Source organism: Loxodonta africana, chromosome 13, assembly GCF_030014295.1.
Source record: "Loxodonta africana isolate mLoxAfr1 chromosome 13, mLoxAfr1.hap2, whole genome shotgun sequence".
In the NCBI taxonomy this organism is placed as follows: Eukaryota; Metazoa; Chordata; class Mammalia; order Proboscidea; family Elephantidae; genus Loxodonta; species Loxodonta africana.
In genome coordinates this window covers 33,504,879-33,530,059 of record NC_087354.1, presented here as the reverse complement: position 1 = coordinate 33,530,059, position 25,181 = coordinate 33,504,879, and the positions used below count along the sequence as shown (strand labels likewise).

Genomic DNA, 25,181 nt, shown 5'->3' with positions numbered 1-25,181 from the left:
CTGCCGACCTACTGGTTAGCAGCTGAGTGCTAAGCCACTGCACCACCAGGGCTCCTTCTTACCTAGTTATCTCAGGGGAAATCTCTTTCCTTGTTTTCTCTTTATCCCTTTTTGCAGGCTTGTTGAGGACTGATCAAGACTGACAAACACAAGGCTGTAACTTACCTCCTGACATCTGGAAAGAGTAAATTCTAAGGCCATGAGGACGTGATCAAGACTTGAACCACTTCCACTTAAAGCTACTCAAATCTCAAATTATCCTCTGTACTTACTTTCCTCCACTTGTTTTGCTGAAAACATCAGCTTTAAATATATGAAAGATTTTTGTATATTTATCAAATTCTGGTTTCATTTAATTTACAGATTCTTACACTATTTATTCTTATTTCAACTATATATTTCAAGTTACAATGTAGGTAAATGGGCTTTTCATGGGCTGGTATTCTAGCTCTGATTACCTTCATCAAAGAGGTACTATATCTACAGGGCTCCAAAATACATAAAACAAATTCTAACAGCACTGAAAAGAGGAATAGAGCGCTCCACAACAGTAGCAGGAGACTTCAACATATCACTCATCTAGAAAGAAGCTCAATAAAGACACACAAGATCTAAATGCCACAATCAACCAACTTGACCTCATAGACATATACAGAACACTTCACCCAGCAGCCCCAAAATATACTTTCTTTTCCAATGTACACAGAACATTATCCAGAATAGACCACATATTAGGCCACAAAGCAAGCCTTAACAGAATCCAAAACATCAAAGTATTATAAAGCATCTTTTCTGACCATAAAGCCATAAAAGGAGAAATCAAGGAAAAAAATCAAATACATGGAAACTGAACAACACCTTGCTCAAAACTACTGGGTTATAGAAGAAATCAAGGATGGAATAAAGAAATTCACAGAATCAAATAAGAATGAAAACACATCCTACCAGAACCTTACGGACACAGTAAAAGCAGTGCTCAGAGGTCAGTTTATAGCAATAAATGCGAACATTCAAAAAGAAAAAAGAGCCAAAAACAAAGCAGTAACCCTGCAACTTGAACAAATAGAGAGCAGTAAAAGAAGCCCTCGGGCACCAGAAGCAAGCAAATGATAAAATTAGAACAAAAATAAATGAAATAGAGAATAGAAAAACAATTGAGAGTCAACAAGACCAAAAGCTAGCTCTTTAAAAAGATCAACAAAACCGATAAACCAGTGGCCAAACTGACAAAACAAAAACAGAAGAGGAAGCCAATAGCCCAAATAAGAAATGAGATGGGCAATATCACAATAGACCCAACTGACATTAAAAAGAATCATAACAGAATACTATGAAAAATGGTAAATATGAAAACCTAGGGGAAATGGACAAATTTCTAGAAACACACTACCTGCCTACTAATACAAAAAAAAAAAAAAAAAAAGGTAGAAAAACGAAGTAAACCTATATCAAAAGAAGAGACTAAAGAGGTAATAAAAAAAAACCCTCAACAAAAAAATGCCTGGCCCTGACAGCTTCGCTAGAGCAATCTGCCAAACTTTCAGAGAGGAGTTAACACCAGTTCCACTAAAGGTATTTCAGAGCATAGAAAAGAATGGAATATGCCCAAACTCATTCTATGAAGTCAGCATAACCCTGACACCAAAACCAGGTAAAGACACCACAAAAAAAGAAAATTACGGGCCTATATCCCTCATTAATATAGATGCAAAAATCCTTAGCAAAATACTAGCCAATAGAATTCAACAACATATCAAAAAAATAATTCAGCATGACGAAGTGGGATTCATACCAAGTATGCAAGGATGGTTCCATATCAGAAAAACAATCAATGTAATTCATCACATAAATAAAATAAAAGATAAGAACCACATGACCTTATCAATTGATGCAGAAAAGGCATTTGACAAAAGTCCAACACCAATTCACGATAAAAACTCCCACCAAAATAGGAATAGAAGTGAAATTCCTAAACATAATAAACAGTATTTATACAAAGCCAACAGTCAACATCATCCTAAATGGAGGGAGTTTGAAAACATTTCCCTTGAGAACAGGAACCAGACAAGGACGCCCTTTATCACCACTCTTATTCAACATTGTGCTGGAGGTCCTAGCCAGAGCAATAAAGCAAGAGGAAGTTATAAAGGGCATCCAAATTGGTAAGGAGTTAAGTAAAAGTATCCGTATTTGCAGATGATATGATCTTATACACAGAAAAACCTAAAGAATTGACAAGAAAACTACTGGAAGTAATAGAAGATTTCGGGAAAGTATCAAGATACAAGATAAACAGAAAAATCAGTTGTATTCCTCTATACCAACAAAGGGAGCTTGAAAAAGGAAATCACCAAATCAATACCATTTATAATAGCCTCCAAGAAAATAAAACATTTAGGAATAAATCTAACTAGAGATGTTAAAGACCTATACAAAGAAAACTACAAGACACTACTGCAAGAAATGAAAAGAGACCTACGTAAGTGGAAAAACATACCTTGCTCATGGGTAGGAAAACTCAACATGGTGAAAATGTCGATTCTACCCAAAGTGATCTACAGATACAACGCAATCTTGGTCCAAATTTCAAAGACATTTTTCAATGAGATGGAGAAACAAATCACCAACTTCATATGGAAAGGGAAGAGGCCCCAGATAAGTAAAGCACTACTGAAGAAGAAGAACAAAGTGGGAGGCCTTACATTAGCTGATTTTAGAACCTATCACACTGCCACCGTAGTCAAAACAGCCTGGTCCTGATAGAGATTTAGGTTTCTTTTCTGTTCTCCCCTCCTTTTTTTCTTCTCTTCCTCTGCCTCTACCTCTTCTTATTTTCTCTCTTTTACTCTATTTCTCTCTCTATCCTACCACAAACAAGGCTATAGTGCACATTCTTTTAACTGTTTCTTTGCACATAAGGGCTATATGCACAAGTGGAATTTCTGGTTTTGAGCATCTTTGACTTGACCAGATACTGCAAAACTGTTCTCTAAAGTCATTCTTCTAATATATACTGATATATACTCTGACCAGTAGTGAATAGGATCCTATTTCTCCATATTTTTGCCAACCCTTGGCTAAATTTTGCCAATCCAGTAGGTATGAAATTAAATTTCACTTTTAATTCATTTGATTACCAGTGAGATGAAAATACTTATTGTACTTGCTTGTTTGCCATTAGGGTTTCTCCTTCTGGGAGTTGCCTGTTCATATCCTTTGCTCGTGTTTCACATGGGGTTATTTGTTATTTTCATAGATTTGTGGAGTTCTTTATATGGTCTGGAAACCCTGGTGGCATAGCGGTTAAGTGCTATCGCTGTTAACCAAAGGGTCAGCAGTTCGAATCTGCCAGGCGCTCCTTGGAAACTCTGTGGGGGCAGTTCTACTCTGTCCTATAGGGTTGCTATGAGTCGGAATTGACTCGATGGCACTGGGTTTGGCTTTTTTTGGTTTATATGGTCTTTTTATGGTCTAGATTCTGTATAACAAATATTTCCTCCTAGAATTGTGACTTGACTTTGGAGACAGTGTTTTGCAGGGTCCAGAACTTTTTAAATTTTAACACAGCAATTTTTATCAATATATTTATAAGAGTTTATTCAGGCATAATTCATATACCATACAGTTCACCTATTTAAAGTATATAATTTCATGGTGTTTAGTATATTCACAGAGTTGTGCAACTATCACCACTATCTAATTGATATTTTTCTTTTATAGCTTTTACGTTTTGTATCTGAAGAGATAGCTCATATTTTATTATAAAAGTTTTATGTGATTCATATTTTAGGTATTTAAACCATGTAGAATTTATTTTTGGATATGGCATGAGGTAGGGATTTCATATTTTTACATTGCAATTTGTGTATCTTCTTTGGAGATATTTATAACCAATTATCCTATCACTATTTACTTAATAGGCTGTCCTTTCCTGGCTTTTATTTCTAATGCTATTAAGTAATAAGTTTCCATATATGCCTGACTCTGCTATGGGCTATGCATCTCATTCCATTGATTTTTCTATCCCTGCGCTAATACCGTATTATTGTAATTACTGTAGCTTTATAATAAGTCTTGATATCTGATAGCTAGGGTAATTCTCCCCCACCTTGTTCTTCTTCAAAAATGTCTGGACTATTCTTGGCTACTTGCTCTTCCAAATTATTAGAGAATCTGTTTTTTAAGTCTAGCTATCTCATAGGAATTTTTGTAAAATTGGGATTGCACTGAATATATAGATCCAAAAGTTTGCCTCTACGTACTCTTGGATCTTCAATGTAGATAATTATATAGTCTTTCAATAAGAATTTTTTTCTCATTCTTATAGTTGCTTTTTAAAATATGTTTATCTTGTTGTATTGGCTAGGGCCTCCAGAATAGTGTTAAGCACAAGTAATAATAAAGGGAACCCTTGTCTTTTTCTGGAATCTAATGGGAATGATTCTAAAATCACACTATTAAAGTGAGTATGCTATTTACTACAGGTTTTTGAGTAGGTACTTTTTATCAGGCTAAGGATGATCCCAAACTATTACTGGTTTGCCCAGAGTTCTTGATGTCATTTTGTATTAAAGTTTATCAAATGCTCTTACTGCATCTACTAAGATGAACATAAGTTTTATCACCTTTAATCTCTGTGGTAGGCAAGGAGATGTTCCACCCGGATTTCCCTTCAAGGAAGGACGTGTGACCCAGCTGTTGGGTGTGCTGTCAGCAGACAGCCTTCAGCTCTCAGCTCCTTACAGCTTTCCTCAGTGCACCCAGGAGTGTGCCCCTTTCCAGTGACTAATGGAGGCAGGAACATAAAAGCCTGGCCACTATGGGTCATGTGGGGCAACTCTGATGAGCCCCATGTACTTCCCAGCTCCCCTGGCTAAGGCTTGTGGGCCTGCATCATAGCCTCCTTCACCCTCTGTTCAATCCTGCCTGCCCTTCCCTTCCAGAGGTAGTGGTTGTTGTTGGTAGGTGACATCAAGTCGATTTCGACTCATAGCCACTAATAAATATCCTGCACACCAGGCTCCAACTCAGCATCTGCTTTTACCCTGTTACAATCTGTTTAAAATAGATACTTCTAAATGTTAAAAAAAATTCTTTGCATTCCTGGGAAAAGTCTTCTTGGTTATATATGTTGCTGTATTCACTTTGCTAATATTTTAAAATTTTACTCATTTATTTACCTCATGTTCATTGTTCATGTGTCCTTTGTTGTAGCCTATGTGTACCTGCTACTTGGTGGTACTTGAGGTAGGGTTCAAGGTTATAGAACTTTTCCTCCTTAAATAGGGGTATATATACATATGTTCTATAGCTAACGTTATAGGACATTTTTATTCCTTAGCTTAGTTTTAGTCTCAGGGCCTCTTTAACATTTCCAGGCAATTTTAGCTTGCTCTGAAGAGCAGTTGTCAAGCACATCTTGTGTTTAAGAGATTTTCTACTCTTGGGGCTGAGTCATTGAGAGCTTTTCCAATGCCATCCATTTTGGAACCACCGACTTCCTAGCTCCACGACACTCCAATCTGTGAGCCATGAGACTTCTTATAGACTAAAGAGGAACCTGACATACAATAAAAATACTTTAGAGGAGGGACTCAGATCAGCTGCACCTCTGATCAGCGTAAGGAACAGGATAAACAAATAAGACAGTACACACAACAGAAAATTACAGGATAAAAAATGTCTGTACTATGCATTAATATGAGGACAAATTGACTATTAAAAAGAATGAACAAATCTGTCTTGGAAGTAGTACAACCAGAATGTTGTTTAGAAGTGAGGATGGCGAGACTACGTCTCAAATGCTTTGGACATGTTATCAGGAGTTATCAGTCCCTAGAGAAGGACATCATGCTTGGTAATTAGAGGGTCAGGGAAAAAGAGGAAGACCCTCAACAAGATGGACTGACACAATGGTTGCACAACAATGGGCTCAAGCATAACAATGATTGTGAGGATGGTGCAGGACAGGGCAAGTGTTGCATTCTGTTGTACACTGGATCGCTATGAGTTGGAACCGACTCAACGGCACGTAACAACAATTGTGACTGGCCATTTTCTTCAGATGAGTGGTCCTTTCTTACCAAAAGGTGGCAGAGAGGGTGCAGCTAAAAAAAAAATTCTTTCCATTTCTCGGAAAAGCTTTTAAAACAGAAAGCCAAATAGCTCTTGCACCTAGATCTCTTAACTTTGGGAATGTACAGATTTTCAGATTCTATTATTTAATACAGTTATTAGAAATAATACCTAAGAGTGATTAGAAACAATCACTACTGATATCTATACCACAGGGGTTGAATAAAACATATTTGGCTACAACAAACAAAAATGAGTCTAAGAGACTGGAGAAACCCCAAGAGTAGGGTCCCCCGACACCCTTTTTTAGCTCTTAATGAAGTCACTCCTGAGGTTCACCCTTCAGCCAAAGATTAGACAGTTCCGTAAAACAAAATAAGACTAAAGGAGTACACTAGCCCACAGGGAAGAACTAGAAGGCAGGACGGGACAGGAAAGCTGGTAATAGGGAGCCCAAGGTCAAGCAGGGAGAGTGCTGACATGTCAAGACGTTGTTAACCAATGTCACAAAACAGTATGTGTACTAATTGTTTAAGTAAAAGTGATTTTATTCTGTAAACCTTCATCTAAAGCACAACAATAATAATAAAATGAATCTGTCTAGAAGTTGTAAGTTCTATGAAGAGTAGTTCATTATAATTAGTGAAAAATATTTTCAGGGCAAATGAAAAACAATGGAAAAATAGGTATATGTCATCGATTTACAGAAACAATCCCAATTTGCAATATGAAAATGTAACTTTTTAAGCCAATATTCAATTCTTTTAAAGTTATAATGTCATCATCTATAAAATGAAGAACTAGATTAGAAGATAACCAAAGTCCTTCTTCCTCTAATATTATATATTTCCTATGTTAGACATGAGAAACGGAGGGTGAGAAGGACACATGACTCGCCTACGGTCATATATTAGCTGGTGACAGAACTGTCTGGAAAACAGTTTCCTGACGCTTCGTCAATTTCATCATCTATCTTTGAAAAGGTGAACCTCTGTAAAGATCTAAGTTAGCTACGGCTTCTACCCGTAAGAAAACAGTATAAGTTTACAGTAATAAACACCAGGGCCAGTGATTCGACGCTAACTCATGGTGACCCCACGTGTGTCGGAGTAGAACTGTGCTCTCTACGGTTTTCGATAGCTGTTACCTTTTGGAAGTAGATCACCAGGCCTTTCTTCTGAGGCACCTCTAAGTGGATTCGAATTGCCAACCTTTTGGACAGTAGCTGAGTGCTTAATTGATTGCATATAAGTTTATTCCAGGTTTACTTAAAATGATGCATAACTCAGCATAAATGCAGTGCCTCCAGAGATGGATTTATTTTGAAAAGGAAAGGACTTCTGATGAGTTCTTGGAGTCTGAGTGAATAGGGGATGACTTCCAGGTAAAGAAAGACCAAATGGAACAACTCCTAGTAAGAACTGAAAGTGGAGGGAGGGAGGAAGAAGGTGAGCGCTCCCAAGCCTGAGTTTTATGGAGGCAGGCAGTGCTGTGCCAGGGCAGAAGGGGCCACTGGAATCGGACAAAGCAGGCAGAGGTGGCCCATATTCTGACTGGGCCTGGATGAGACAGTAAAACTCAGACAATTTTAATAGTCTTTTCTGGAGGTTTTGCTCACAAAACAGCGTCCACTAAATTCAATTCCTGACTGTAACAGCAAATAATATACAGTGAAACTGGCGAGAGCTGGAACTCAACAGGATTGCCTTATTTTTCTGGGTCTCACAAGTTTTCTGCCTTTGACGGTCTTACCACTTTTCTGTCATACACCATTAGTCAAAATTATTTGAAATTTTCTTCTCTAACAGGTTTCTGCCTTACATGGGTTCCAGCTTTTGCAGGTTTTACTGAACCATCACAATCCTTTCAATGGCTCGTTCCCCGAAAGCCTAACTTTAAACTATTGTGAAAGTAAAAAGAATTAGAAATAATGTTAAAAGTTGCGGTTTCTCTTAATAGAAGTTAGATCTACTTTGCAGCATCTGTTGCAGGTGTAGGGCTGTAGAAACTCTAGACATTTGTGGCTTGGCATCTGCAAAGTCCTGTTCTGCTTTTCTCCTTACTGCAGCCAGAGAATGCTGGTCCATTCTGTAATGGTAGGTGCATTTTGCCAGAAAATTCACATATTTTGTGGGTGGAGTTAGTTGGGAGGCTGGAGAGATTTTTCAGAAGCGTGTGTAGGCCAAACACCACAGGGGATTCCAAGGGATGAAAAATAATACCTTGGGGGTTAGCAAATTTCCACTGTTTGTGGAGCCAAAGGTGCAGCTTTGAAAACATGGCAGGGAACTGACCGTCAGAGGGGAAGGAGAGTCAGAAAGCCAGATGGTACCTCCCAGTGTGTCTGAGGATCCTTTCCCTCCACGCACCTTCACTGTGTTACTGGGAGTGGCCACAATGGCTCCTCCAGTTACCCTGGGCTATCTGGGCCACAGATGAGGCAAGAGTCATCTTCAGTGGTTGCAGCTACAGGCTCCCCATGAGAAGTTGAAAACTAGGGAAATATGGTTGTCCAGAAACTTAAATCAACACACAGTAAATCATGGGCCTATGCAAAGTCACCTTGAAATTTGTTGTTAGTTGCTGTAGACTTGATTCCAACAGACCCCATGTGTGGAAAATAGAACTGCCCCTTGGGTTTTCGAGGCTGTGACCTTTCAGAAATAGATCACTAGGCCTGTCTTCCGAGGCATGTCTGGGTGGTTTCAAACTACTAGCCTTTCAGCTAATAATTGAGTGCTTAACCATTTGCAACACCCAGCTACCTAAATAGTAGATCTCAATTTTGAAGAGGTCACAAGACTCTGAGGAATCAATGAAAGGTATTCACACAGCTTTCCTGTCCCTCACAAAATGAGCATGTGTGCAACATACAACATTTATCTATAGTTTTGGGAGTCGTGGACCCAGGTTAAGATTTGAAAATCTATGGCTTAAAGAGGCAGGCAAAACGGCCCTAGGTCTCGGCAAAGTCAGACTGAAAGTGTTATTTCTATTAAGGAAAGAATGTGCTGGTTAGAAGGGTGGTTTATCCATAGTTGTAAACATAGCAAAAAGAGTCACTGAAGCATAGGTTGGTGATTCCCGCCCTAGGACAGGCCAGGATGGAGTCTAGGCCAGTGGACCTGGGTATTCCTGTTTCCGGACCTGGCTTGGCCTTGGTGAAGAACAAATCTAATAATTTCCAACAAATCCCTTCACTCTGACTCCATATTCACTATATTCTGATTACAATTTGGCCTCTTGTGTAGACCTGCTCAAGGGGACAGAGTGTGTTGGCCTTGCCAATAGGAACATTCCAGTGCACACAGCAGTCAGAGTTCTCATTGTAAATGAATCAATCAGCATTCTGTTTTATACATCAGTCTCATGAACTGGTGTTAGCTCACGCTTGAGAGACAGACCCACTGTCAATATGCTGAAAAATCAGATTGCTAAGCCTATGAGGCTGAGGTCCAGAACACCAAACTGCCAGCCTGCCTCTCCTGGAAATGATGGGCTGGCCACACGCCCTCCCACTGGAAATGACCATGCTTACCTTTCACAGGACATTGGATTGTCACATTTGCTCGAAGGGCTGCCTCTATGACACCTCCAACCACGGCAGATAGATGGCTGTGCTCCGGTTTGGTGATATTTCTTTCAATAGACAAGATGACAGGTGCCTCTTAATTCAAAGAGAGCAGGAAACTATGTTAGGTTCAGGCCTTTCCTCTTTGGTGGACCAGGTTGCATTTGGCTGACACATGGTCTTGCCATGAGTCAGAATCCATTTGACAGCAACTGTTTAACTGTGCCATTTGGTGAACTTTGCAGAGCTCTTTGTGAGCAGGAGCAGAGTCCTGTTTTCTCTGCATCCCCTATGGTGCCCAACACCGGGAATTGTACACACACAGGCTAGAGATGCTCAGTGGGTGGGTGGGTGTGTGAGTGGGTGGGTGGTTGGCTGGGTGGGTGGGTAGGTGGGTGGCTGGGTGGATGGGTGGATGGGTGGATGGATGGATGGGTGGATGGGTGGATGGATGGATGGATGAAGATATCCACAAAGGTGCATTGCAACAACCATATATAAACCATGAGGATAATTTTGTTTAATAACCAAAATTAAAGACAAATTCCTCTTCGATAATTTGAAAAGAACAAATTCAGAAGTTCAGAAGTTCAGAAGAAACAAGGCATGGAAGGGCAGGAATAATGCTAGCATTTTATCAACTTGAAGCAAAAACATGCATAAAACTTACATGGAAAAAGTAACAATAAAAACAAGTCACACAGAGATAAGAACCCACGTAAGGACTTTATTTCCCTGAATTTTGAGAACCATGTACTTATAGATTCATTCATTAACTCACTCAGGAAACATACTAAATGCTTTCTCTTTATCTGGTCTGAGCTGGACAACGGGACTATACGGTTGGAGAAATGCTCATTTTTGTCCTCAAGCAATGCACAGTCTGGTGGGAGACCATCACTATTCGGGGTGAGGGGTATTGAGATAGAGAAAGGCGCTGGCGGGTGGCTCTGTAGTCAATGGGGCCAGGGGAGGCTTCCAGAGAGGATGCTGACTGAGTATTCCTCTACCCTATTGCAATGGGTGGTTTACTCCCCCATTAGCATGTGAACTCCTGGAGAGAAAGGTCACATTCCTTAATCTGCTTGGTCAATGTCTAAGTCTTATAGATCAGAACAGTCTGATCCGCAACTGATCATAGGGATGGCAGAGGATCAGGCAGTTTCATTCCATTGCTCAAGGGGTCACTGTGAGTCTAGGCTGACTCAATGGCAGCTAACGACAACAACAAAACATAGCTATTGCATGAGTGAATGTATGAACAATCATAATTCAGCTAGCTGTATTGTTAATCACACGTTCTAGGGAAGAAAACTTAGAAACGGTTAAGTTTGGGAGACCAAATGTTCCGTTCTCTCCTGGTGTGCCTGGGGAACAGTGAAAACCTATCCTGAGATTTGAAGAAATGGATATTCTTTGGCTGGGAAAGGATTTTGGTTGTCTCAGCTCAACCTCTGGTCCCTGAGAATGTTGCACCAGCCCTACTAGGAATCTGGATTGTTCTGGGATGAGCTGAATGGGAGACTTGAAAGCTAAAAGGGGGGTTCCCATTCTTCCCAGGAATCCCAGAGCCTTGGTATTGATGCTTTCTGGAAAGGAACTTGTGCTCAGAGGCAGTACCACAGGAGAGAATAGCCTAGGAAGATCAAGGCACAGAAGACCAAAGCCTGAAGGTCCTGCCTTGGGAAGGTAGCCAAGTGAGAAGCTTACCCAGACCCAGTGCCATCGAGTTGATTCCGACTCATTAGAATCTTCAAACCATACAGGTTCAAGGATCTTTTAAAAAAGATCAACTGGTCTAACTTCCTCAATATATAGATGTGAAAGTACCTGCCACGAAGCCCGACCCTTGGTTGACCAGATGTTGGATTCCAGCCCCTGATATTGTCCCTCTCCTCACCTTGGTCTATTTATGTCATAACCCATTAAAAACCCATTAGCTGTGGAATCTACGGCACAGAAACAGTTCTACTCTGTCCTATAGGGTCAACTCACGGCGACCCTACAGGATAGAGTAGAACTGCCCCAGAGGGTTTCCAAGGCTGTACATCTTTACGGAAGCAGACTACCACATTCTTCTCCCACAGAGCAGCTGGTGAGTTCGAACCAACAGCCTTTTGGTTAGCAGCTAAGCACTTAACCACTGCACCACCAGGGCCACAAACCACAAATAAGGGAATTGGGGGATGGCTCTTTGGTTTTATTTTTAATCTTAGAACACGAGCTAGCCACAAGAAGGCACTATCTACAACTTTACCACCTAAAAACATTCTTTTATAATACACCAAAACCCACTGCTATTGGGCGGATTCTGGCCCTATAGGACAGAGTAGAACTGGTCCATAGGGTTTCCAAGGAGCAGCTGGTGGATTCGAACTGTTGACCGTTTTGGTTAGCAGCCGTAGCTCTTAATCACCATGCCAATTAAAATGACACAGACCATTCCTGTGAAGAGGTACACTAATTTAAAGTTACAATTTCCTGTGTTTCTAAGGATTGGAAGGTATGCCTTAGGGGGGTATATACCATCTTCTGTTGTTGTTATTGCTAGGTGTCATTGAGTTGATTCTGACTCATAGTGATGCCATGTGACAGAGTAGTACTGCCCCACAAGTTTTTCTTGGCTATTATCTTTATAGAGGCAGGTCTTTCTCCTGTGGAGCTGCTGGGCGGATTCAAACAGCCAACTTTTCAGTTAGCAACAGAACACTTAACCACTGCACCACCAGGGCTCCTTATACCAATCTTTAAAGGATAGTTATTCTCCTTCCTTGGCTGGTGGAACTTCAACCATGAACAGTTCATAGTATTGACAACTGCTAATTAAATCCTGTCTCATTAACTCCCAATTCTTAACAAGCAAGCTCTAGAGCAGCCATTTTCAAAATGTGGCCCTCAGACCAGCAGCATGTGAAGGACCTGGGCACATGTTAAAAATGCAAATTCTCAGACTCCATCCCAAACCTACTGAGCTGGAAACTCCGGGGGCTGGGCCCAGCCATCAGTGTCTTAACGAGCCTTCTGGGGAACTCTGATGCATGCTCAAGTTTGAGAACTGCTGCTCTAGATTTTAATATAAAGCACACACACTCACACAAAAAAACCCAACAAAAAAAACAGGCATTCTACAACAACAGACATTACCTGCATACAGCACAGAAGAACTTTCCATGTCTGAACCGAGATGATTGGCTACAGAGCACCCATAGATCCCTTGTTCCTTCCTTGTAGGGTTTCGTATCTGTATCTTCCCCATTCCATCCAAAATTATTCTGTAGAACAGTTAGAAACAAGAGGTATTCATGTGACACATTCAACTGCTCTGGGGCCACAACAACAAGCAGAGAAGACGGCAAAATTACAGACTTTGAGCTGGCAGGGACACCCACAGATGATCTTGTCAAGCACCTACAGACAGACAACTGCACAGAACAAGAGGGTGGAAAGGTCTTTCTTTTGCCTTGCCAGTTGTCATGGAGTCAATTACGACTCATGGTCACCCCACATGTGGCACAGTAGAATTGCTCTCCATATGGCTGATTTTCAATGGCTGATTTTTCAGAAGGTCTTTCTTCCAAGATGCTCTGGGTAGACTCCAACCTCCACCTTTCAGTTAGCAGCTGAGTATGTTAACTGTTTGCATCACCCAGGGACTTTCTCTTACCTTAGACTCACAGAAAGGTGAGAGCTGGATGGTGTTTTACATGCAAAGAGACTTCTCTAGATGGACTCAATGCTTATCTACCACATTTTTTAAAAGGACAAACTAGCAAATCTATTAATTTGCTGGATGTTAAATCCTTATTTCCTACTGAAATCCCTCCTAGAGAACTGCAGGTGTGGACTTTTTGGTTAGGATTTTCCCACTGGAAGTGGGTGGCTTTTGACTGTGGCTGCCTTGCAGTGAAGTATCGCCTTACACTATCACTGTGTGAGAAGTCAGCAAGGTGACAATGCCAAGGCTGCAGTTTATATTGGATTTTGATCATGCTGTTAAAAATCGGGGCTACACTGTATTGAGTTCCATATGGTCTCCCAACTATTGATGTTCATAAAAAGCTGCATGTAAAGACCTCTTCAAGAATCAGAGTTGGTAGCTGTTTCCTAACAGACAAGATAATTTCTAAGTGGGAAAGAGTGCTTGTTTTTTTTTTTTAATTATCTTAATTTCTTTTCTTAATGACTTGAAGCTGCTTCTAGGTCATCTGGCTCAGTGGTCCAGATATTATTTTCCCACTGCCCCATCCCACCTTACAGATTGTAGCCACATAGACAATTCTGACCTTTAAACGCTGTATGCTTATTCATGAACTGAGCTGAGCCCCTTCTTCATTTCCTGCCATTTCACGTGGCTCACCCTAGACTCCAGCCATAATGAACTTCCCATGATCTTTCATCACCCCAAGCTTCTGCATCTGTTGTTCACTTTATTTGGGATGCCCATCCCCCTTTCTCGCAAATTCCAACCTACCCACTGAGTCCTGGATCAAAGGTAATTTCCCCTGCAAAGCTTTCCCCCATGCTCCTAGAGCTATCTGCCGCCTCCCTCTGCTCTGGTTCATGTATTTATTTGATGAAATATCTCTTTCTTCCTACAAGATTGTGATCTTTTCAACGGCAGGAACCAAATCTTATTCACAGCACTATATTCTTAGTATTTAGCACAGCGACTTTTCCATTATAAGCTCTCAAAAACCTTTGATGAATAAATGTATGAATGATTAGAACAGAACAGAATAATGGCACAGAATAAATGTACAAGGAGGATGCAAGCCCTCCTCTAACATAGGTAGGAAGTATCCAAAGTGGGGAGTCCCTGGGTGGTGCAAACAATTAATGTGCTCGGCTGCTAAGCAAAAGGTTGGAGGTTGAAGTCCACCCAGAGGTGCCTCAGAAGAAAGGCCTGGCAATCTGCTTCTGAAAAATCAGCCACTGAAAACCGCAGGGAACATAGTTCTACTCTGATAACCCTGATTGCCATGTGTTGGAATCAAAGGCAACCGGCTGGTTATACAAATGTGGGGAGAAGAAAAAAAAACAGCTCGAGTGCCCACAGCAGGGAGAGGACTATAGCGGATCTAGCTAGACTTGCATGGCTGCAAACCAAAAGGTCGGCAGTTGGAATCCACCGGCTGCTTCTTGGAAGCCCTGTGGGGCAGTTCTACTCTGTCTTATAGGGTTGCTCTGAGTCAGAATCGACTCGATGGCATCAGGTTTGGTTTCTTAACGTACACAGAAGCACATCTAAACGGGACGTACCATGTCAGAACCTCTTCTTCATAGTGCTCTAGGCGTCTCAGCCTCAGAAACGAATGTTAATTCCATTTGATCAAGTCAAAGTATTTCATATCAACTCAATGCAACAAACATTTAAACTGATCGTGCCCTGCTGCGTGACTGTAGTTAGTACTTAGGTGGCCTTCAACTATCTCAGCCTCTGTTTCCTCACAATTTATAAAATGGAATTGTTGAGCTAGGTCAGCAGTTCTCAAAGGGTGGTCCATGGGCTCCTGGGTTCCCCAAGACCTTGTCAGGAGGTCTATGAGGTCAAAACAATTTTCATGTATCATTTGCTTTTTCCATTACATTGCCATTTGCACTGATAGTACAAAAGCAATGGCGGGTAAAAGGGCTGATGCCTTAGCATGACCCAAGGCACGGGATCAAGGCGGACCAGTTGTCACTGTATTCCTAACTACCACACACTTGCAGTCAAAAACAAAAAGAACCATTTTACTTGTTTTGGAAGCAGTGAGTTTCTGTTCACGGTGATGGGAAATTTGGCAATGATTATTGGTGACAGTTGCAGAACAAGATGAATGTAATTGATATGGCTAAATTGTACACCCGAAAATGTTGAATTGGCAAATGCTGTGTTACCTATATTTTTATAACAATAAAAAAGTCCTTAATGAAGCTGTAAAACATTGATTTTACTAAATCTAGACCCTTGAGTACACAGTTTTTAACATTCTGTCTCACAAAATGGAAAGTACACAGGAAGCGCTTCTTTTGTATGCCAAAGCACGTTAATGGGACTGTCTCTGTTGTTAGCTGAGCTGGCTGCTCTTGTCGTGGAAGACCAATTCTACTTAAAGGAATGACTAACAGGCAAACAATGATTATTCAGACTTGTGTATCTGGCAGATTTTTTCCTTTAAATTACCAAAATGAGCTCGCCAATTTAAGGGAAAAAAACCAAACCAAAACAAAACCTGAGGGTATTTGCTGCCAATGTTAAATTTGAGCTCTCGATTCTAATCCAGAACTTTGGAACTCATATCAGCCATCGTGATTCGAGTTGTGTGTCCCAAAACGTAAAGAATTTTCTGATAAGGTGGATATATTGTATAATGAAATGTGTTAACATTTTGGAAGATCCACATAGTTCAGTGAGCCAATATTTTCCAAATGACCAATGCATTGTGTTACAAAATCATACATGGGTGAAAGAAACTATTCAAAGTGCAAGAAAGGCCAATGGCTGTTACTGTAACAGAGAAGCCAAGTTTGATTGATATGGTTTCAGGTTCCACAATGCAGCTAGTCTTTAAGAAACTACCACTTGTTAAGTTTCAGCATAGTACCAAAGAATATCCACAATTATCTGAAAAGACTATTAAAATATTCTTTATTTTTTTTAAACTAAAATATCTGTATGGTTCATATGCTTTAAGCAAAACAATGCATTCCAACAGATCCAATGCAGAAGCATATATGAGAATCCATCTGTCTTTTATTAAGCCAGACATTGAAGAGATTTGCAAAAATGTAAAATAATGCCAATTTTTTCAGTAATTTTTTTATTTGAAAATATTATTTTTCAAAAAAATATGTTATTTATGTTAACATGTAATGGGCTTATTATTATTTCTAAATGGACTAATAAATAGATATTTAAAAATTTTCTTGGCTTTAATTTCTAATATGGTAAATATTGATAGATAGAACTCATGTAAACAAAAGCTCTTTGGGCTCCTCAATAATATAACAAATTAAAGGTGTCCTAAGGAGCCCTGAAGGAGCCCTGATGGCACGGTGGTTAAAACGCTCAGCTGCTAACTGAAAGGTCAGTAATTCGAACCCACCAGCTGTTCCATGGGAGAAGGGTGTGGCAGTCTGCTTCTGTAAAGATTTACAGCCTTGGAAATCCTATGGGGCAGTTCTGCTCTGTCCTATAAGGCTGCTATGAGTAGAAATCTACTTGATGGCAGCAGGTTTGGTCTTTTGGTTTCAAGAAGCCCTGAGATGAGCCCTGGTGGTGCAGTGGTTAAGCACTCAGCTGGTAACCAAAAGGCTGGCAGTTCAAATTTACCAGTTTTTCTGCAGAAGAAAGATGTGGTAGTCTACTTTCATAAAGATTACAGCTTTGGAATCATTATGGGGCAGTTCTACTCTGTCTGTCCTATAGGTTCACTATGAGTCAGAATTGACTTGACAACAATGTGTTTAGTTTGGTTTTAGAAGGAGCCCTGGTGGCACAATGGTTAAGCACTCAGTTGCTAACAGTGCTTTGAACCCATCCAGCAGTCCAGCAAGAGAGATACTTGGTGATCTGTTCCCTTAAAGATTACAGCCTAGAAAACGCTGTGGAGCAGTTCTACTCTATAACGTGAAGCCCCTGTGAGTCGAAATCAACTAGATGGCACCTAACAACAAGAGCAAAAGGTTTGAGAACAGCTAAACTAAGTGATCTTTAAAGTTCCTTCCACTTCTTAACCTTTGTTGCACCCTGTGTTCACAGTTCCAGGATAAGGGAACCCCAAAATTAGATTTGTTCTGTATTTTCATTCTAAGACATAGGCCTAAGAATTTATTGTAAAAAAAAAAAAAATGCAATTTACCCAGCTTTCCTCTGATGTTTCACATCAGCATGATAAAAATAAAGCTTTTGTTTTTAAAGTACCTTATGGTTTGCAAAACAATTTCACATCTGCTGTTTTGTTTGTGTTCCTTAATAATCTCTAGTGGCAGATAAGATACAGCTTGAGCTCTTAAATACAAATAAAAAGAAAGCAAAATGTCAACCACCCACTGTGTACAAGTAGCAAGATTTAGAGATAGCAGAGAGTGAAAAAATGAATTCGTATCTGTTACTCTTCCGTTATTTCATCTAAAATGAATGAAATGTGATATGTTTGCACTGACATAGATAGGGATTACAATAAAATAATGCACGACTCCCCCACATGTCTGTCAGTTTGTCGTACTGTGGGGGCTTATGTGTTGCTGTGATGCTGGAAGCTATGCCACCAGTATTCTGATACCAGCAGGGTCACCCATGGAGGACAGGTTTCGGCTGAGCTTCCAGACTAAGACAGGATAGGAAAAAGGACCCAGAAGTCTACTTCTGAAAAGTATTAGCCAGTGAAAACCTTATGAATAGCAGCGGAACACTGTCTGATATACTGTTTGAAGATGAGCCCCCCAGGTTGGAAGACATTCAAAAGATGACTACGGAAAAGCTGTCTCCTCAAAGTAGAGTCAACCTTAATGATGTGGATGGAGTAAAGCTTTCGGGACCTTCATTTGCTGATGTGGCACGACTCAAAATGAGAAGAAACAGCTGCAAACATCCATTAATAATCAGAACCTGGAATGTATGAAGTATGAATCTAGGAAAATTACAAATCATCAAAAATGAAATGGAACACATAAACATCAATATTCCTAGGCATTAGTGAACTGAAATGGACTGTTATTGGCCATTTTGAATCAGACAATCATATAGTCTACTATGCTGGGAATGACAACTTGAAGAGAGGAATGGTGTTGCGTTCATTGTCAAAAAGAACATTTCAAGATCTATCCTGAAGTACAATGCTGTCAGTGACAGGATAATATCCATACGCCTACAAGGAAGACCAGTTAATACTACTATTATTCAAATATACGCACCAACCACTAGGGCCAAAGATGAAGAAATAGAAGATTTTTATCAGCTGCTACAGTCTGAAATTGATCGAACATGCAATCAAGATGCATTGATAATTACTGGTGATTTTAATGCAAAAGTTGGAAACAAAGAAGGATCTGTAGTTGGAAAATATGGCCTTGGGGATAGAAACAATGCTGGAAATTGAATGATAGAATTTTGCAAGACCAACGACTTCTTCATTGCAAATACCTTCTTTCACCAACATAAGTGGCAACTATACACATGGACCCCGCCGGATGGAACACACAAATCAAACTGACTACATTTGTGGAAAGAGACGATGGAAAAGCTCAATATCATCAGTCAGAACAAGGCCAGGGGCCAACTGTGGAACAGACCATCAATTGCTCATATGTAAGTTCAAGCTGAAACTGAAGATAATCAGAGCAAGTCCACGAGAGCCAAAATATGACCTTGAATATATCGCACCTGAATTTAGAGACCATCTGAAGAATAGATTTAACGCATTGAACATTGGTGACCGAAGACCGGACGAGTTGTGGAATGACATCAAGGAGGTCATATAAGAAGAAAGCAAGAGGTCACTGAAAAGACAGGAAGGAAAGAAAGAAAAGACCAAGATGGATGTTGGAGGAGACTCTGAAACTTGCTCTCGAACGTCAAGCAGCTAAAGCAAAAGGAAGAATTGATGAAGTAAAAGAACTGAACAGAAGATTTCAAAGGGCAGCTCGAGAAGACAAAATATAATGACGTGCAAAGAGCTGGAAATAGAAAACCAAAAGGGAAGAACACACTCGGTGTTTCTCAAGCTGAAAGAACTGAAGAAAAAATTCAAGACTCAAGTTGCAATAGTGAAGGATTCTATGGGGAAAATATTAAATGATGCAGGAAGCATGAAAAGAAGATGGAAGGAATACACAGAGTCATTATACCAAAAAGAATTAGTCGATGTTCTACCATTTCAAGAGGTAGCATATGATCAGGAACCGATGGTACTGAAGGAAGAAGACCAACCTGCTCTGAAGGCACTGGCAAAAAACAATGCTCCAGGAATTGATGGAATATCAATTGAGAGGTTTCAACAAACAGATGCAGCGCTGGAGGTGCTCACTCATCTATGCCAAGAAATATGGAAGACAGCTTCCTGGCCAACTGACTGGAAGATATCCATATTTATGCCTATTGCCAAGAAAGGTGATCCAACCGAATGTGGAAATTATAGAACTGTATCATTAATATCACACACAAGCAAAATTTTGCTGAAGATCATTCAAAAACGGATGCAGCAGTATATCGACAGGGAACTGCGAGAAATTCAGACTGGTTTCAGAAGAGGACATGGAACCAGAGATATCATTGCTGATGTCAGATGGATCCTGGCTGAAAGCAGAGAATACCAGAAGGTTGTTTACCTGTGTTTTATTGGCTATGCAAAGGCATTCAACTGTGTGGATCATAACAAATTATGGATAACATTACGAAGAATGGGAATTCCAGAACACTTAATTGTGCTCATGAGGAACCTTTATATAGATCAAGAGGCAGTTATTCAGACAGAACAAGGGGATACTGATTGGATTCAAGTCAGGAAAGGTGTGCGCCAGGATTGTATTCTTTCACCATACCTATTCTATCTGCATGCTGAGCAAATAATCCGAGAAGCTGGATTATATGAAGAAGAAGGGGGCATCAGGATTGAAGGAAGACTCATTAACAACCTGCGTTATGCAGATGACACAACCTTGCTTGCTGGAAGTGAAGAGGACTTGAAGCACTTACTAATGAAGATCAAAGACCACAGCCTTCAGTATGGATTGCACCTCAACATAAAGAAAACAAAAATCCTCACAAGTGGACCAACGAGCAACATCATGACAAATGGAGAAAAGATTGAAGTTGTCAAGAATTTCATTTTACTTGGATCCATAATCAACAGCCATGGAAGCAGCAGTCAAGAAATCAAAAGACACGTTGCACTGGGCAAATCTGCTATAAAGGACCTCTTTGAAGTGTTGAAAAGCAAAGATGTCACCTTGAAAACCAAGGTAAGCCTGACCCAAGCCATGGTATTTTCAATCACATCATATGCATGTGAAAGCCAGACAACGAATAAGGAAGACCGAAGAAGAATTGATGCCTTTGAATTGTGGTGTTGGCGAAGAATATTGAATATACCATGGACTGCCAAAAGAACGAACAAACCTGTCTTAGAAGAAGTACAACCAGGATGCTCCTTGGAAGCAAGGATGGCGAGACTGTGTCTTATGCACTTTGGACGTGTTGTCAGGAGGGACGAGTCCCTGGAGAAGGACATCATGCTTGGCAGAGTACAGGGTCACCGGAAAAGAGGAAGACCCTCAACAAGGTGGATTGACACAGTGGCTGCAACAAGGGGCTCAAGCATAACAACGATCGTAAGGGTGGTTTAAGACCGGGCAGTGTTTCGTTCTGTTGTCCACAGGGTTGCTATGAGTCGGAACCGACTCGACAGCACCTAACAATAACAACAACAATGCACGACTTAATCTTGTGTTCTGTACATCTCAAAAAACTTTGACGTCTATCACTTTATTTTTGCATTTTATCACATAAAAACGTTGCGTGATCTGCGACATTGCTCAGATATGCGATCTTTCTACTAAGGCTACTCTGTGCGTGATATTGAAACATCACTGGAGGTAGTCAAGAGGTCCAGTCCCTACTTCTGACTGGCTCTGAGTTAGCTGTGTGATTCCGTTTGCTCAATGATCTCATCAGAAAGCTGTTAACCCCTGCCCTGCCAAACTCAAGGGGCTGAAGAGAGGCTCCAATGAGATATTGCTTCTCATCTGAGGGTCTAGGAAGGGCTCTGTCAACTCTGATTTGCAGTTCATACATAATGCACAATTACTACTAATAGGCCTTCTGTTTCCAATGGCATTATATTGATTTTATTTCTGCGTGTTAAGTGCCCTGCAAAGGGAGAATCTATATACACTTAAGCTTACTCTTACTGTAGCTTGCCTTGTACCAGACCTATGTGAGAGTAACTTGAATAACGCAATGGTTTAATTTATAAAATTACAACCCATATGTGGAAAACACATCCTAACATTTTATAGTAGCTTTCCTCAAGAATCCTGTTGGAAACATATTCTGAGGAGGAGGAATTTCAAAATATTTTCAAGAAAACTGGAATCGTCAATAAGAAGGTATTACTTTTTTTTTCTTCTTATTTTACTTACTTTACTGAGGGCTGTAACAACGCTCCATCCTTGGTCCATGTATATGTGGTCTCACTGGGGCTTACGAGGTCACACAGTATATTGATGACCTTGGTCTTTTTTGTAATGTAGACTGTATTTCCCATCCTTGAGTTTATTGTTTTATTAAATGAAATTGCAGAAGGTTGGCTTTGCCTCACGAGAACAGGTACCTCTGGCTTGAATATCAGCTTGCCTGAGTACTTTGCATTTGAGTTTTTGGGCACACTTCCTGTTTCCCCCCTCAGCTGAGCTGCAGGAGGCAGCCCTTCCTGGATGCCCCTCCATTGCATGTCAGTGGACTGTGCCTTAGCTAGTTCAGCCACCAGCTGATATATCACTTGGGACGCAAGGTCATCACTGACCTCTCCAGTTTCCATGAGCTGACTCATGTTTCTTATCAGCTCTTCAAACTGGGCTGTATCCATGCTATATGCCCCTTGTTTAACTGCTGCTTCAAACTGCTTATTCTTCAACTCCCAGGGGTTGGTATTTCCTGCAGAATTGCTGCAGTGGCCCAACAGAGCTCTCAATAAAGGTTGGTTATTAATTTGGCCATCATCTAGATAAAGCTCATCTTTGTCACTCCACATTTGCCGCATTTTATGCCACGTGGCTCCCAAACTATTATCTTGGTTGTGGTCTATCCCAGGATACCCCCTCCTGTGCTCTCTGAGGGCTGGAGGTATGATGAGTCTGTTGTCAGTACCAATCAGCTTGAGAACACCTGTTTCGTGGGCAGTGCCCGCAATGCACCGATACACGCCGATGTCGGAGGCTGCAAGACTGTGGATTTTCAGTGAGCCCGACTTGGTGATGCCCAGTCGCTTGGAGTTCTGCAGACAATGGCCATCCTTCTCCCACTGGATCATAGATTTTTGGAATCGTCGCACTGGGCATTTAATAATCACTGATGTGTTGGGTAGCAAATAGGCTCTGCTGCCGATGGTCAGGTTAACACGCTTCTCTTCCCTCGTCTGAATGTAGACTCTCTGGACACCGAGGATCTGAGGACCCTGTTCACCTAGTTTTGTTTTCACTTCTGGTTTTATTTCTGCAGGAAAAAAGAAAGAAAGAAACACACACCTTAATAATAAACACTGTTTGACTGTACTATTCCAAGGCTGATATAAGCCAACAAATGTATCCTTTTTGTTCTTTTAAACTATTTGAGAATAAAACAGTATATATCTATACCAAAAAAAACCAACCAAACAAACAAACCCATCACCGTCAAGTCAATGCTGATTCATAGAGACCCTACTGGACAGAGTAGGACAGCCCTATAGGGGCCCCATAGAAAGCAGACTGCCATATCTTTCTCCCAAGGAGTTGCTGGTAGGTTCAAAAATCAACATTTCAGCAGCCAAATGCTTAACCACTGTGCAACCAGGGATACTTGTATATATCCATAGATTCAGTTAAATCTCACAACCATCTATTACTTTAGCAACAAAGAGTGCAAGTTTGACTAAGCTGCAGAAAAATACGTAACTTATTTTATAAAGCCCTGGTTTGGGGAGGCCTGAGGTTGAATAGCCCAAGGAAACACAGGGAATGGTTATTACTACATTTGTTGTTGTTAGGTACCCTCCAGTCATTTCCAACTCATAGCAACCCGACGTACAACAGAACGAAACACTGCCTAGTCCTACGCCACCCTCACAATTGTTCTTATGCTTGAGCCCATCGTTGCAGCCATGTGTCCGTCCGTCTCATTGAGGGTCTTCCTCTTTTTCACTGACCCTGTACTTTACCAAGCATGATGTCCTTCTCCAGGGACTGGTCCCTCCTGATAACATGTCCAAATACATGAGATGAAGTCTGCCATCCTCGCTTCAAAGGAGCATTCTGGCTGTACTTCTTCCAAAACAGATTTGTTCATTCTTCTGGCAGCTCGTGGTATAGTCAATATTCTTCAACGACGCCATAAATCAAAGGCATCAATTCTTCTTTGGTCTTCCTTATTCATTGTCCAGCTTTCCCATGCATATGAGCCAATTGAAAATATCATGGCTTGGGTCAGGTGCACCTTAGTCCCCAAAGTGACATCTTTGCTTTTGAATACTTTAAAGCAGTCTTTTGCAGTAGATTTGCCCAATGCATTACGTCATTTGATTTCTTGACTGTCGCTTCCATGGCTGTTAATTGTGGATCCAAGTAAAATGAAACCCTTGACAACTTCAATCTTTTCTCAGTTTATCGTGGTGTCATTTACTGGTCCAGTTGTGAGGATTTTTGTTTTCTTTATGTTGAGGTGTAATCCATACGAAAGGTTGTAGTCTTTAATCCTCCCTAGTGTTTCAAGTCTCTTCACTTTCAGCAAGCAAGGCTGTGTCATCTGCATATCACACGTTGTTAATGAGTCTTCCTCCAATTTTGATGTCATGTTCTTCATATAGTCTGGCTTCTCAGATTATTTGCTCAGCATACAGATTGAATAAAATATGGTGAAAGGATACAACCCTGATGCTGATTTTAAACTTTTCTGATTTTAAAACATGCGGTATTCCCTTGTTTTGTTCAAATGACTGCCTCTTGGTCTATGTATAGATTCTGCATGAGCACAATGAAGTGTTCTGAAATTCCCATTCTTTGCAATGTTATCTTTAATTTATTATGATCCACACAGTCAAATGACTTTGCGTAGTCAATAAAACACCGGTAAACATTTTTTTTGTATTCTGTGCTTTCAGCCAAGTTCCATTTGACATCAGCAATGATATCTCTTGTTCCAAATCCTCTTCTGAATCCAGCTTGAATTTCTGGCAGTTCCCTGTTGATGTACTGCTGCAACCATTTTTGAATTATCTTCAGCAAAATTTTACCTGTAGGTGATATTAATGACATCGTCCAATAATTTCTGCATTCTGTTGGATCAACTTTGGAAAGGGCACAAATATCTTCCAGTCAGACGGCCAGGTAGCTGTCTTCCAAATTTGTTGGCATAGATGAGTGAACACTTCTAGCATTCTATCTGTTTGTTGAAACATCACAACCGGTCTTCTTCAATTCCTGAAGCCTTGTTTTTCAGCAATGCTTTCAGTGCAGCTTGGACTTCTTCCTTCAGTACCATTGGTTCTTGACCATATGCTACCTCCTGTAATGGCTGATTGTCAATCAATTCTTTGTGTGTTCCTTCCATCCTCTTTTGATGCTTCCTGTGCCATTCAATATTTTGCCCATAGAATCCTTCAATATTGCAACTTGATGCTTGAATTTTTTCTTCAGTTCTTTCAGCTTGAGAAATGCCGAATGTGTTCCTTACTTTGGCTCTCATGGGCTTGTTTTAATTTTCTTCAGCTTCAACTTGAACTTGTATGTGGGCAATTGATGGTCTATTCCACAATCGGCCCATTCCAGTTCTGACTGATAATACTGAGCTTCTCTATTG

At 40.5% G+C, this 25,181-nt stretch overlaps 1 protein-coding gene across 4 annotated transcripts in view; it reads right to left on the bottom strand.

Moving 5' to 3' along the window:
• The window catches only part of ADAMTSL3 (ADAMTS like 3), a 416,580-nt gene that overhangs the window by 52,957 nt on the left and 338,442 nt on the right, over nt 1–25,181 (bottom strand). For all 4 annotated transcript variants that reach the window (XM_064267196.1, XM_010593790.3, XM_064267194.1 and 1 more), the window contains exons 21-23: nt 21,770–22,841; nt 12,791–12,918; nt 9,614–9,742 (exon numbers count right to left, since the gene is read on the bottom strand). In XM_064267196.1, the coding sequence (XP_064123266.1) occupies nt 9,614–9,742; nt 12,791–12,918; nt 21,770–22,841 (1,329 nt within the window). The remainder of the gene's footprint in view (nt 1–9,613; nt 9,743–12,790; nt 12,919–21,769; nt 22,842–25,181) is intronic.